This window comes from Leptopilina boulardi, unplaced genomic scaffold (assembly GCF_019393585.1).
Source record: "Leptopilina boulardi isolate dan_hultmark-lab unplaced genomic scaffold, ZJU_Lbou_2.1 LbouV2_214, whole genome shotgun sequence".
NCBI lineage: Eukaryota > Metazoa > Arthropoda > Insecta > Hymenoptera > Figitidae > Leptopilina > Leptopilina boulardi.
The window spans coordinates 3,777,530-3,791,766 of record NW_026137768.1 but is presented as its reverse complement, the minus strand read 5'-3'; the positions used below and the strand labels follow the sequence as shown (position 1 = coordinate 3,791,766).

At 23.7% G+C, this 14,237-nt stretch overlaps 3 protein-coding genes and 1 long non-coding RNA gene across 5 annotated transcripts; 3 read left to right on the top strand and 1 right to left on the bottom strand.

The window, feature by feature from the left end:
- The first annotated feature begins 224 nt into the window (after window positions 1-224).
- LOC127279073 (STE20-related kinase adapter protein alpha) lies at window positions 225-4,279 on the top strand. Of its 2 annotated transcripts, none has more exons than XM_051301192.1 (7): window positions 225-303; window positions 511-601; window positions 710-1,064; window positions 2,852-3,023; window positions 3,304-3,493; window positions 3,695-3,946; window positions 4,030-4,279. In XM_051301192.1, the coding sequence occupies exons 2-7, from the start codon at window positions 556-558 to the stop codon at window positions 4,110-4,112; spliced, it is 1,098 nt and encodes a 365-aa protein (XP_051157149.1). In that variant the 5' UTR covers window positions 225-303; window positions 511-555; the 3' UTR covers window positions 4,113-4,279. The 2 variants fall into 2 exon arrangements, with proteins under 2 accessions (XP_051157149.1, XP_051157150.1); XM_051301193.1 differs by lacking the exon at window positions 225-303 and adding an exon at window positions 354-411.
- A 157-nt stretch (window positions 4,280-4,436) lies between these two features.
- LOC127279067 (uncharacterized) lies at window positions 4,437-8,262 on the bottom strand. Its single transcript, XM_051301184.1, has 7 exons — window positions 7,762-8,262; window positions 6,658-7,270; window positions 6,352-6,525; window positions 6,155-6,238; window positions 5,751-6,037; window positions 5,037-5,652; window positions 4,437-4,872 (listed from the first exon to the last, which is right to left on the bottom strand). Exons 1-7 carry the CDS (start codon window positions 8,162-8,164, stop codon window positions 4,602-4,604), a joined length of 2,448 nt encoding a protein of 815 aa, XP_051157141.1. The 5' UTR covers window positions 8,165-8,262; the 3' UTR covers window positions 4,437-4,601.
- On the top strand, window positions 8,006-8,827 carry LOC127279077 (uncharacterized). Its single transcript, XR_007842590.1, has 3 exons — window positions 8,006-8,109; window positions 8,269-8,580; window positions 8,746-8,827. It is a non-coding gene; the product is annotated as an uncharacterized LOC127279077 (long non-coding RNA).
- A 2,342-nt stretch (window positions 8,828-11,169) lies between these two features.
- On the top strand, window positions 11,170-13,971 carry LOC127279075 (zinc transporter ZIP9). Its single transcript, XM_051301198.1, has 5 exons — window positions 11,170-11,553; window positions 11,843-11,969; window positions 13,137-13,360; window positions 13,429-13,563; window positions 13,659-13,971. Exons 1-5 carry the CDS (start codon window positions 11,458-11,460, stop codon window positions 13,908-13,910), a joined length of 834 nt encoding a protein of 277 aa, XP_051157155.1. The 5' UTR covers window positions 11,170-11,457; the 3' UTR covers window positions 13,911-13,971.
- Window positions 13,972-14,237: the final 266 nt, after the last annotated feature.

Here is a 14,237-nt window from a genome sequence, read left to right as displayed (position 1 = left end):
TGAATTTGAAATTTTTTAAAAGTTTTTTGTTTCTTTAAATTAAAATTTATAATAATAAATTCTTTGATACAAATAAGAAAAAAAATAATAATAATGAAAATATATTTTTCCCTTGTGTACCTAAAATATTTGTTAAATATTTATTTTATTAATAATTTATATGTATATATAGGTATACATATATCGAGAATTTTATCTAAACAGTCGATAAAATAGAAACCTGAATTTTTTGTATAATTTTAGGTTAAGATTGAAAGCAATGTAAGTTAATCTGAGAACTGTCAAAATTAAATAATTCAAAAGGTATGTAAGTTTTAATAATACAACTTGTACAACCATATTATAAATTTGTATTACCATTAATTTATCAATTAAAAGCATTATTTTTTAAATTGTGTAACTTGAAAATTGGTAAAAAAATTGTTTTTTTCGCTATCTACAATTCCACATGAATATTCTATTATTGTTGTAAATTTCAATTTTAAATACTTTTATATCTTTTTTTTACAGGATCTAGATAATTTATTTATGTAAAAATAGGAATATATATACATAATGTACGACTCCGACCCTTTTTCCTATGACATTAATATTTCCATTGGTAAGATTAAATTTAAACAAATTTTTCTAGTAGAAAAATAGTGAAATATTAAATTAAAAATGAATGTTCTAAACTAGTTTTCTTAATTATTATTTATTAATTTTACAGGTTCCTGTAATAATGGGACGGGGTCAGTGAATTTGGCTTTTTATAAAGTGACTAATAAGCCGGTAGTGATAAAAAAGTTTTATTTAGATAATACTGAACAAGAAGAATACAATCTTATTGAACAGGAAATTGTAAAAATGCGACACATGCAACATCCAAATATCTTACCATATCTAAGTGCTTTTATAGTTGAACAATCATTATGTGTTGTCTCTCCTCTTATGGCGTATGGATCTTGTAGCAGTTTGATCGATGAATATTTTACTGAAGGACTTCCAGAATTAGTGATAGCATTTGTTTTAAGAGATGTTTTACAAGGACTTGAATACATTCACAAACGAGGATTGATACACAGGTAATTTCAAAAATTCAGAATAAATATTCTTATTTGCTATAATATTCACATATAAAAAAATTATTTATTTAATAAACTATGAGCCAAAAGTTTTGAACGTTCACATGAACGAAATTTTTTTTGCAACTTTTTTATGTACGAATTTTATTACAAAATATTGTTGTAAATATCTAAAAATAAGTTATTAATTTAATAATTGTTTAATTTACTGTTTTATTGCACATGGCCATCATAATTGAAAAAAATATTTCGTTCATTTGAACGTTCTGAACTTTTTGCTCATAATAAACTTGCAAACTATACGCGCGTTAATAGTTTCTTGCAATGTTAATTTATTTCAACTTGTTAAGTAAATTATCATAAAATTTTTATTTCTATATTTGGATGATATTTAATTAAGATTATTTTTAAATTAATTGGAATTAGGACATTCTCTCAATTATATTTAAAAAAAAAATTAGAATACAATTTTATTTTCAATATAATTTATTAATAAAATAAATTATAAATTGAACATAAGTAATTTTTATATTATTTTTTCAAATTAAAAACATATTTTTAATTATGCAGATGTCGGATTATACGACTATTTTGACTTTTTTCGATTTATTTTAATAATATGCGACTTTCTTTTCATTTTTTACAAAAATACAGCAAAATAGGTATTTTTTTAGTAAACGATGAAGATCTTCTTTAAATATGTTTTATTTCAATTTTTTAACAAATTTTTAACAAAAATTCGTTTCTAAATTAATTATTTTTAATCATTTTAATGAATTTATTCACGAATTCAATTATCTTGAACTATTTTTCAATTAACAATTTTATGAAAATACAATAATTGTTTGAAATTTAAAAAAAAATCTTAAAAAAAAAATAACCGAAAATTTCAGTTCAAAATTACTTGAAATTCAAGTATTTTCAATATTACATATTTGATAAAATATTTTTAATTCGGTAAAAATTTACCTATTGTCTGAAATTTAAAAAAATCTTTTAAAATTCAATTCTTTCTATAAATTTCAACTATAACTCTTCTAAAATTCAATTATTTATTGATTTTTATAATATTCTTAAAAAATTTAATTATCTGGAAGCATTTTTCATTTAAATACTTTTGAAATTCCATTTTTTGTCTGTAATTTCTAATAAATTCTTTAGCAACAGAAATCACCAAAAATTTAAAATGATAATTACTTGAAGTTCAATTATTCGGTCAATTAGGTAAAATTGATTCGGGGAAATATCCAGGAACAGATAATTCAATTATTTTTAATAAATGTTATCTAAAATTATTTGATAAATTATTGTCAAATTTGTAAAATTTATTTATTGCCTGAAATTTAAAAAATCTTTGAAAATTCAATTTTTTCTAAAAAAAAAAAACTCTTCTAAAACTCATTTATTTTTAATAATTGATACATTTCTTTGAAAATTCAATTATTTAAAAAAAATTCAAATAAAAACTCTAAAATTGAAAAAAATTACAGCAGTTTAAATTTGCAGAAAATTTATTTCAAAAATTAAAATCTTCTACAATTCAATTATTTAAAAAAAAATTGAATTTCAAAAACTGTAAAATTTAATTACCTATTGTTTTTAAAATTTTCCATCTAAGACTTTCTGTAATTTTAATTACTTTTTTGAAATTTAACAAAATCTTTTGTAATTCAATTTCAATTGTTTAGACAAGTTTCAAATAAAAACTCTATAATTGAATTGTCAGAAATTTAAAAAAAACAACAATAGCAGTTTAAATATGCAGAAAATTTATTTGAAATTTCTAGAGCAATTAAAGCAAGTCATATACTCATATCAATTTTGGGTCAAGCTTGCATATCAGGATTAAGATATTCATGTGAAACAACGGAAAGTGGTATATGGCAAAAAAATGTTTTTTCCTTCCCAAAGTCAATTGCACCAAATTTAAAGTGGCTTAGTCCTGAACTATTGAAACAGGTAAATCAAATTTTAAAACTATACCCATTCTCAGCATAAATTTTTGTTTAAAATCATTTTTAACCAAGAAACAAAATTTTAGGAAAATTTTCTAAATTAAATTTTCTAGATTAAAATAAATAAGAATGATTGCAAACTATTATTTAAAATAAGATTGATTTAAAATTCTCATACATTTGTAATAAATTTATTTAATAATTAACTTTAAGAACTTTGAAGAATTAAAAGTTAGGAATTGAATGTTAAAGAAGATTAAAAAATTTTCCAAAAATATTTGTAGGATCTTCGTGGATATAATGAAAAATCAGATATCTATAGTATTGGTATGACAATTTGTGAACTTGCAAACGGAATTGTCCCATTTTACGATATGCCAGAAACTTTAATGTTAACAGAAAAAGTCCAAGGATGCGCTCCACACATAATTGATCGATCAACATTTCCTCAAGACACCGACCAAATAAAACAATGTAATTATTTACTAATATATCTAGAAAATAATAATAGAGAGTATAATTGATAATTTATAACTTTTCTATTATTTTAGTTTTAAAAAAACAGAAAAAATTTTCAAATTTTATTTGAAAAAAAAATTTGAATTCTTAATAAGAGATTTTTCACGAAAGATGAATAAAAAAAGTTTTTTTTTTGTAAATAACTTTTTATTTTAGCAAATGGCAATGCTAGCAATAGTAGTTTGAACGTAATCGACAAGCGCATCGAGTCTTTATCAACAAGAAAATTTTCAGAACCTTTTCATTCAATCACAGAAGTGTGTTTGCAACGCGATCCTGGTAATCGACCGTCAGCCACTCAACTTATTTCGCATCCTTTTTTTAAGCAATGCAGAAAAACGGATGAAACATTAATTGATATCCTTAAAATTGTCACGCCAATTCATCAGAGAAAAATCGAATATGCTGGTAATTTTTTTTTTTTTAAATACGATTTATTTATATATTATATTTTATTGTATACTAATTGTAATTAATTTGATTTAAAACAGGAGATCATCAAATGACAATTTCAACCGAGCAATTTTGTAACTTGAATTTAGAAACCTACCAATGGGATTTCGAAAATACCTGAATAAATTTTAATGTTTTCATTTATTATTATTATTATCCTTTTAATGAAATTCGTATTTTAATGAAATATTTAATTGAATGTATAATTTTAAATTGTTACATGTTACGTATTTTATTGAGACTGAATGTTATTTCGAATTTTTACCTAAAAATCTAAGTAACCGTACTTTTGTTGTACACAATATGAAAGTAATTTGAATTATTATATTGATAAGAAAACTAAAACTTGTTTTTTTCTAGTAAAAAATGTGTTTATTATTATTTATCCCTTCTGAAATTTAAAATATAGAAAAATTATATATTTTTCCAAAAAAAAAAATATGAATTCGTTTTTATGTAAACATTGTATTAAAACTTGAAAAAATTACATAATAAAAATATAAATCATCATTTTGTTATAATTATACAATTCAATTATTTATATATACATTTTTTTATTAGAAAAATATTTAACGATATTAGAAAAAAATAATATGTATCACAGTTAAGTTTAATTTTCATTGCGAATTTTGCAATGTCGTTTGTTTTTTTTTTTAGTTATTGTTTCAAATAAATTTATTAACAATTGAGAAGAATTATTTTCAAGAGCTGTGACACAGACTTTTTCTGCTGTAGAAAAGTAGTTTCGAAACGCTTTTAGAAAATTATTATTGAAATTAATTGTACAATTGGCATTGAGTGCAATCGGATCTTGAAGACAAAAGATTTTTTTCATCGTTAATGGAATCGCGTTTTTGGTATTCCTCATGTATTCCTTATACCTTAAAAAAAAAATTTTTTTTTATTAAAATATTATTTTTATATTCAATATTCAATATTATTTTTAATTCCTATTGTAATAAAATTCTTCTAATATTCAATTATTTAAAAAAAATGATTAATTAAATATTTTCCGAAATATTTAAAAAAAGGTTAAACTATTTACCTGTTCATGCTCTTGGGAAGCTTAGAGATATCTTCGAAGGTCTCCTTAAAATGTGCACAGCCATCAATGGGACAAATAACAAAATTATCAAAGTCAAAATTAGCATAAAAGTTAAAAAATCCATACAGCAATTCAGGAATCGAGCTTTTATTTTTGGCTGAAGAATATTGAATCTTTTCATCAAAATTCACTTGCCATCCATCAACAATTTCAGGATTACATTTCCCGTTCAGTGTAATTATAGAAGGCACTAAATTGATATTAGGTTGTTGTAAAAAAAATATGACTAACATTACTAAGGCATAACTTGTTATTTTCAATTCGCAAAGATTTGCCCAGTATTTAATAATCAATATTAAGGGCTTAATGCGAGTATCAAATGTCAAATAATGTTTTATTAGACGGCTGTTATAAATACTCAGTGAATTGTTAAAAGATAAATCACAAGATATTTTCTCTTTCTTGTGTATAAATTTAATTATTGGCACTCTTGCTTTTGGAATTGGCAAAATTTTTTTATAAGAACCTTTCTCTTTCAATAAGAAATATGCTTCTGTAAAAACTTCTTGAAACGTCCAAATTTCAGAAGATACATCGTTTTCATTCATTGGTTCGCCTAAAATGGTAAAAAATTTTTTTTAGTTTGCTAATAATATTGTATTTTTTTTTTATTTTTTTTTAGAATCCATTAAATCTTTATCGAATATAAAGTACCTATATTCAAACAAAGATCCAAATCAGAATTTTTAAAACATAATCCAGATACTGTTGAACCATATCTATACGTTTGACTCTTAGGAAAAGATAGTCGAAGTAGTTTATTTAATTTTGCACATATAGGTTGGTATAAATCTTCAATAGCCTCATCATTTAATGTAACTTTATTTATAAATGCATCTAATATATTATCAAAAGTGGTATCTTGTTTTAAAATAGGTTTCAAAAGTTTTAAATTAATTTTACGACTTTTCTTGTTATCGTCTTTCTTTTTCACAATTTCACTGAAAAAAAACAAGTTCATATTATTAAATTAAAGATTTATCTTTTTTTAGCTTTATTTTTGTTAATGAAATCTCAAATTAAACTTATAGTTAAATTGGTAGTTAAATTGGTAAAACCTTGAATTACAGAATCGCGAATCTTTCAAAAGTTTTAAATTAATTTCACTTTTCTTGTTATCGTCCTTCTTTTTCACAATTTCACTGAAAAAAAACCAAAATCATATTATTAAATTAAAGATTGATCTTTTTTTTAACTTTGTTTTTGTTAATGAAATCTCAAATTAAACTTATAATAATAGTTAAATTAGTGAAACCTTGATTTGTAGATTCGCGCCGCTTGCGAAGCTTGCCTTTGAAAATATTTAACGAAACTTTTGGAAACGTTATCAGAACAATTATTATTGAGTTCAATTGGATCCTGAATACATAATAAGTTTTCAATATCAAGCGGAAGAACATCCTCAGTATCTGTAATGTATTTCTTATACCTGTATTAATAAATATTTTGTTAATAATTGTTAATTAATAATTAATTTTTTAATTTTCTCGGTTTTCAAGGTTCGTTGGCAACCCTGTATGTATATTTATAATAAAAAATTTTCGAAAAAAAATATATTTACCTGTCCATACATTTTGGTAGATTATCAATATATTTAAATGATTTCTTAGAATGTGCACAACCATCAATAGGACAAATAACAAATTCATTAAAGTCAAAATTAGCATAAAAGTTAAAAAATCCATACAGCAACTCAGGAATCGAGCTTTCATTTTTGGCTGAAGAATGTTGAATCTTTTTATCAAAATTCACTTGCCATCCATCAACAATTTTGGGATTACATATCTCTTTCAGTGTTATTATTGGAGGCACTAAATTGACATTAGGTTGTTGTAAATAAAATATGACTAACATTACTAAGGCATAACTTGTTATTTTTTGACTTGTAAAACGTCCAGAAATTCCGCATTGCTTTGCCCAGTATTTAATAATCATCATCAAGGGCTTGATTCGAGTATCAAATGATAAATAATGTTTTATTAGTAGACTGCTGTAGACACTCATTGCGTTGCTAAAATGTAGTTCACAAGTGATGTTCGTTTTATTGTCAAGAAACGTAATTATTTTTAATTTTTTCGAATGAATTTTAACATCACTAAATAAATTACTATTTCCAAAAATAACACTTTTTGCCTTATTGAAGAATTTGATTAATTTTAAATCAATTCCTTTACCTAGAATATATTATAATAAAAAATTTTAAAACATTTTATTTCTTAAAAGAAATTCTTACCTAATAAGATTAATGTAGTGTACTTGAATAAAATTTTTATGTAAGAATTAGATATTATTTTATTACTAGAATTTATTAGTTATTAAAAATATTTTATAAAAGAAATAAGAACTGTTGATTTTTAATTACTTTTTTTTCTGAAGATAAGTGGTGTGCTTGATTACTTATTAAAGAAAAGCGAGTTTACATGAGTTTTTAAAGGGTGTTAGTTATAAATTAACATATTGATATGTATTATTTTTGTACTAAAAATATATTTAAAATAAATTTTAAATTCTAAAACTTTATTTTCTAATCTATTTACAAATTTTCTAAAATATTTCAAAAAATCCAATCGTTTAAAAGTAATCTTTGCAAAGCACTTTTCATTTGTTATGAATATCAAAATTTTTTTAATTATTATGTTTAAATTTTAATTGGAAAAAAATGTACCTTTGTCCACGTATATTTTTAAATTATTTGTATTGAAACATAAACTCGTTAATGTTGAACCAATTTGTTGCATCGTGCACATAGGAAATAAATTTCGAAATAATCTATTAAAACGAAAACAAATTTGTTTATATGAAGCGAAAACTTCTTCACTTGGTCCAACTGTCTTTAAAAATAATGCTAAATAATTCGTGAAACTGGTGTTTTCTACCAAATTATTCATTACAATATTTTTAAATTCATGCTTCATTTTACTTAAATGTTTTTCTTCTGACAAATGTTCATTGAATGAAGAAGCGCACGAAACTTGACAAATTTCACAAAATAATTTTTCAACAACTACTACAGGTTTAGAATTTTTATTTTGGACTTCGATTTCTTTATTAATCTGTAAAATTCTCATATTCCTTAAATGTTTTATTTCTGATAAATGCTTTTTAAATAAACTTTGAGAAGAGTATGAATCTTGACAAGTATAACAAAATATTTTTTCAACATCAGGTTCAGGTTTAGAATTTTTATTTTCAACTTCGATTTCTTTATTAATCTGTAAAACCCTCATATTCCTTAAATGTTTTATTTCTGATAAATGCTTTTTAAATAAACTTTGAGAAGAGTATGAATCTTGACAAATATCACAAAATATTTTTTCAACATCAGGTTCAGGTTTAGATTTTTTATTTTCGACTTCGATTTCTTTATTAATCTGTAAAGCTCTCATATTCCTTAAATGTTTTATTTCTGATAAATGCTTATTAAATAAAATATTAGAAGAGAACGGATCTTGACAAATTTCACAAAATATTTTTTCAACATCAGGTTCTGGTTCAGGTTCAGAATTTTTATTTTGGACTTCGATTTCTTTATTAATCTGTAAAGGTTTCATTTTCTCTAAATGTTTTATTTCTGATAAATGCTTATTAAATAAACTATTCGAAGAATACGTATCTTGACAAACTTCACAAAATATTTTTTCTACTTTAGGTTCAGTTTCAGAATTTTTATTTTGTACGTTGATTTCTTTATTAATTTGTGTAGCTTTTATTTTCTTTAAGTGTTTCTTTCCAGACAAATGATCTTTTAAATCACTATTAGAATTCAACGGAACTTGACAAATATTACAAAATAATTTTTCAACACCTACTTCAGGTTCAGAATTTTTATTTTGAACTTTAATTTCTTTATTAATCTGTAAATCTTTCATTTTCTCTAAATGTTTTATTTCTGATAAATGCTTATTAAATAAACTATTCGAAGAGTACGTATCTTGACAAACTTCACAAAATATTTTTTCTACTTCAGGTTCAGGTTTAGAATTTTTATTTTGGACTTCGATTTCTTTATTAATTTGTGTAGCTTTTATTTTCTTTAAATGTTTTTTTCCAGACAAATGCTTATTTAAATCATGATTAGAAGAGAACGGAACTTGACAAATTTCGGAAAATATTTTTTCAACATCTGGTTCAAGTTTAGAATTTTTATTTTGGTCTTCGATTTCTTTATTAATTTGTGTAGCTTTTATTCTTTTTAAGTGTTTTTTTCCTGACAAATGCTTATTTAATTCACTATTTGAAGAGTTCGAAACTTGACAAATTTCACAAAATAATTTTTCATCATTTACTTTAGGTTTAGGATTTATATTTTTTTCAATTTCAATTTTGTTATTATCTTGTAGAGCCTGTGTTTTCATGAAGTGTTTATTTCCAATCAAATGATCACTTAATGAACGAATACTAGAGCACTGAAGTTGACAAAAATTACAAAATAATTTCTCAATATCAACTTCAGGTTCTTTCTTTCCTTTTCCTTTCTTCAAGTATTTTGTTGCTAACAAATTCTTTTTTAATAAATTATCTAAAGAGCAATCGTCTTGACAAACTTTACAAAAGTATTTATCAATATCAAATTCAAGTTTAGGATTTTTTTTTTGAACTTCGATTTTTCTTTTAAACTTAAGTTTACAAATATAACAAAATAATGTTTCAACATCTACTTCAGGTTCAGAATTTTTATTTTCAACTTCGATTTCTTTATTAATCTGTAAAGCTTTCATTTTCCTTAAATGTTTTATTTCTGATAAATGCTTATTAAATAAACTTTGAGAAATGTACAGATCTTGACAAATTTCACAAAATATTTTTTTAAAATCAGATTCAGAGTTAGAATTTTTATTTTGGACTTCGATTTCTTTATTTATTTGTACAGCTTTCATTTTCTTTAAGTGTTTCCTTCCAGACAAATGATCATTTAATGAACGAATACAAGAGCACTGAAGTTGACAAATATTACAAAATAATTTTTCAACACCTATTATACGTTGAGGATTTTTATTTTGAACCTCAATTTCTTTATTAATCTGCATAGCCTTTATTTTCGTTAATTGTTTTTTCTCTATTTCAGGTTCAGGTTTTATATTTTTATTTTTGATATTTTTATCAATCTTTGTAGCTTGCCTTCTTTTTTTTAAATCTATTTTATAGTCAGGATTTATATTTCGAACTTCGATTTCTTTATCAATATGTATAACTTTCATTTTCTCCAAGTGTTCGTTTCCCAACAAATGCTCTGCAAATGGACCTGAGTACGATACTTGACAAATTTCACAAAATGGTATGTTAACATTCATTTTTGGTTTAGGCTTTATATTTTTAATTTCGATTTTTCCATCGTTTTGTTTAGCACTCACATTTTTTAAATGTTTTTTTCTTGAGTTTGTCATTGTAAATGTTTTATTTGCGTTAACGTTTTTCACGACTATCTGAATTGTTTATTATTTAAAAATATATAGTAATTTCAACTTTTTCCCAAAGTAACAATAAAGATATATGTGGTCAATAAAAACTTTGTATATTATCTGTACATTAGCCTGATATAATATCAATAATATTGTAAAATTAAAATTAACCAAAACTTTATAGATATCACAATTTATTAATTTTTATATAAAAATAAACTGTTCTTTTAAATAATCGAGAAAAACAGTAGTCTTGAATTGATAAAATTACAACACGAGTAAAACTTAAATAAATGTTAAAATTAAACCATTAAACAAATTAATAAGGGAATTTCGTTTTGTTGGTATTTAAGGTGCTTCTACAATCAGTGCCAATGCGAATCGACCTTTAATGTTGATACGTCACTCAATACGGGACGATTTTCAGTTACGGTTCCTACAGTCTCCAATTCTAGTTGTTCCTATTGTGAACACAACCTCAATAAGCGTAGCCAATGAGAACTCTCTATAAGATTGATTACCATTGGATCGAAAGTTCTTATTGGGTTAAGCTATCCGTTTCCGTTTTCACGCCTATATGGAACGGCATCTTGAGAAAGGGACAAATGTACATATATCTCTCTTTTTATTACTATCCTTTTCTATCTTATGAAAGTCCCTGCTCCACGTGTTTTTCGTCTAATACGTGTCTCAATACATGCTTAAAAAGTTACCCAAAGTTGACAGATTGTAGTGAAATTTCAGTGTTTACATTTTATGCATATGTATAATTAATAATTATTTTCTTCCTTTAAAAAAAAATGCTTATAAGGATAAATACAAAACAGTAGCAAATACATCAATCATTATAAATAAAAACATGTATTGCAAAGTATATAATTTACTTTTATCTTGACGTGAAAAATATTACTTAAAAAAAATATATAAGATTACTTCTTATTAGAAAGTAATAATTTTCAAAAATGGATGAAACACTGGTACTTTGGATATTAGCGTTGGTTATGTTGATTGGATCATATTTAGCAGGATCCGTACCTTTAGTTATGAATTTATCTGAGGTGAGATAATTATAATTAAAAAAGAAAAGTGTGAAATTCGATACGTTATATACGAGTATTGAGTAACATATGCACGTTTATTTAATTGCTATTACTGATAAAAAAAACAATTAAAATCGTAATTATTTATTTACTTAAGAAATAAAAAATTATGAGGAATTTAGTTTAAAAAAAAGAAAAATTCATAATTATAAAAAAATTGTTGAAATACTTGGAAAAAAATAATTGGAAAAAAAAATTATTATCAATAAGAAAGTGGATCGATTAATTTTCTATTGTTTTGTTTTAGGATAAATTGCAGCTAATATCCGTTTTAGGTGCCGGTCTTCTTGTTGGAACAGCTTTAGCTGTTATTATTCCAGAAGGCGTAAGAGTATTGTTTACATCTGCCACTAATGATGCACATGGATCACATGGTAATTATTATCATATTAGCAGGGTGTCCACTAACCGGAAAATAACCGGGAATTTCACGTCAAACCGGGATTTTTCTTACTTGATTTAAAATCAAATTTTATTAATTTAATAACATATTAATTTCTCTTGAAAAAATTATGTTTTACTCCAATAAATAACGAGAAATATACAAACTTAAAATATAATTATTTTCATAAAATATCATCAATTTTCATAGATATTTGTAAATTTATTCATGCTTACAAGAACAGGCTTCACAGCATAAAAATTGCTGAAAAAAGGAGAATAGGGGAAATTTTGTATAAAAAAATGAGAAAAATAGGGTAAAATATAAATGTATATTTTCCTTAACCAAAATGCTTTAAAGTTGTTTTAAATTACACTACCGGTGAATATTTTAAAAGCACTCATTTTCTTGATAAATAAAAAACATCTTAAAACATAAAAAGTATAGAAATCAACATTTTTTTCCAAATTTTTCCAAAAAGATGATAAGTTTATAGAGAAAAGTGAGATTTAAAGGAGAGACTTTCCTGGTATAGTAATTAATTTTTTTTTTAATGTTATTTTCAATGTTTTATAAAAATTTGTATTACATACATCTAATAAATAAACGCTTTTTATTTTTTAAACTTATTTTAAAATTAATTTTTTATAGAATGAAAATTACTTCTAAACTAATTTTTTTCTTGAAAAATACAAAGAAATTTTTTATTTTATCAAACCGAAAACTGTCTTGTAAAATATAAAAAACTTAATTTTATTCGTATTTTTCAAAGAAACTGAAATTTTTAATTTATTTAAATTAAATTCAAAAAAAAATTTTAATAAATTTTCTGATGAAAAGAAATTTCCAATCCGACGCTTGTAATATTTTGGTTCAAATTTGGACTTTTATTAAATAATATTCGAGTTTCAACATAAAATAGGGAAAATAAGTGAATAAAAGGGGAAAAAGTGGAAATATTCATAAAAAAAGGGGAATTTTTTAAAATAGGGAAATATGGGAAACACTGTGAAGCCTGCAAGAAAAAAAATTTTAATATGACAAAGAAAAAATAAACCGGGAAAATTTGGGAAATAAACGGGAATTTTGTTGAACGAAATTAGTATTAGTGAAATAGAATATTTTTTAAAATCATAATGATTTAATATATTTTTTACAGATCTTCATAGTTTAATTGGAATAAGTTTAATATTTGGTTTTGTATTTATGCTATTGGTGGATCAATGTTCTGCTCAAAGAAGTGGAGGTAAAGAACGAAGTTTCACAGCAACTGTAGGATTAGTTGTACATGCAGCAGCTGATGGTGTTGCTTTAGGTGCTGCTGCAACAACCTCTCAGGCAGATGTAGAAGTTGTTGTTTTCTTCGCAATTATGTTGCACAAGGTTAATATTCTTTTTTTTCGAATTTATAAAACAAAAATTTTTACATAATATTAATTTTTGATATATAGGCTCCGGCTGCATTTGGTCTCGTATCTTTTCTTTTACATGAAGGCGTGGACAAAAAAAAAATTGGACGTCATTTATTTATTTTCTCTCTATCAGCACCATTCTTGACGATAGTCACTTATTTTGGAATTGGCAAGGTTTGTATTTCAATTGTTTAAAAACAAAAATTATAAACAATTGAAATATTAATAAGAATTAATAAAAAAAAATATGTAAAATTAATATTTTTCAGGAGGGTAAAGAAACACTTAGTAGTGTAAACGCAACTGGATTAGCAATGTTATTCAGTGCAGGTACATTTTTATATGTAGCTACTGTTCATGTACTGCCGGAATTAATGTCAAAAAGCAATGGTTCCTTTATGCATTTACCAAGTACAGAAGGAGCACTACCACAATCATCTCATATGAAATGTCGTGATATTTTAGTGTTAGTAATTGGATCATTTTTACCTGCTTTAATGACAACTGGTCATCATCATTGACACAATATTTTTTACACTGCGCAATTTATTATTTTTCTAAAGGTAATTTTATATTTCTTTACATTTTTTGTTATTAAGGGACCCATAGATTTATTTTTCAAAGTACGATAAGAATGTTTAAAAAATAGACTTTATATATATAAAAAAAAAAAGAAAAGTTATATTATTTTCAAAATAATTTTTAATTTTTTTCTTAGGAAAACGTACCAAATAATCGATTTTCACATATCTTTTAATGTGATTTTTTTTTTGTTAATATAAAAATTGTTATAAAAATTTTCCAAGTGAATTTGTACCTTGAAAATGAATTTAAAAACTGAACATTTT

Coding starts and splice junctions, on each gene's coding strand:
- LOC127279073 (XM_051301192.1), top strand. CDS start 556: ATGTACGACTCCGACCCTTTTTCCTATGACATTAATATTTCCATTG. Junction 602..709: donor TGACATTAATATTTCCATTG/GTAAGATTAAAT, acceptor TTAATTTTACAG/GTTCCTGTAATAATGGGACG. Junction 3,947..4,029: donor GAGAAAAATCGAATATGCTG/GTAATTTTTTTT, acceptor GATTTAAAACAG/GAGATCATCAAATGACAATT.
- LOC127279067 (XM_051301184.1), bottom strand. CDS start 8,164: ATGAGAATTTTACAGATTAATAAAGAAATCGAAGTCCAAAATAAAAAT. Junction 6,239..6,351: donor GCGCGAATCTACAAATCAAG/GTTTCACTAATT, acceptor GTTTTTTTTCAG/TGAAATTGTGAAAAAGAAGG. Junction 6,038..6,154: donor TCGCGATTCTGTAATTCAAG/GTTTTACCAATT, acceptor GTTTTTTTTCAG/TGAAATTGTGAAAAAGAAAG.
- LOC127279075 (XM_051301198.1), top strand. CDS start 11,458: ATGGATGAAACACTGGTACTTTGGATATTAGCGTTGGTTATGTTGATT. Junction 11,970..13,136: donor TGATGCACATGGATCACATG/GTAATTATTATC, acceptor TATTTTTTACAG/ATCTTCATAGTTTAATTGGA. Junction 13,564..13,658: donor CTTATTTTGGAATTGGCAAG/GTTTGTATTTCA, acceptor AATATTTTTCAG/GAGGGTAAAGAAACACTTAG.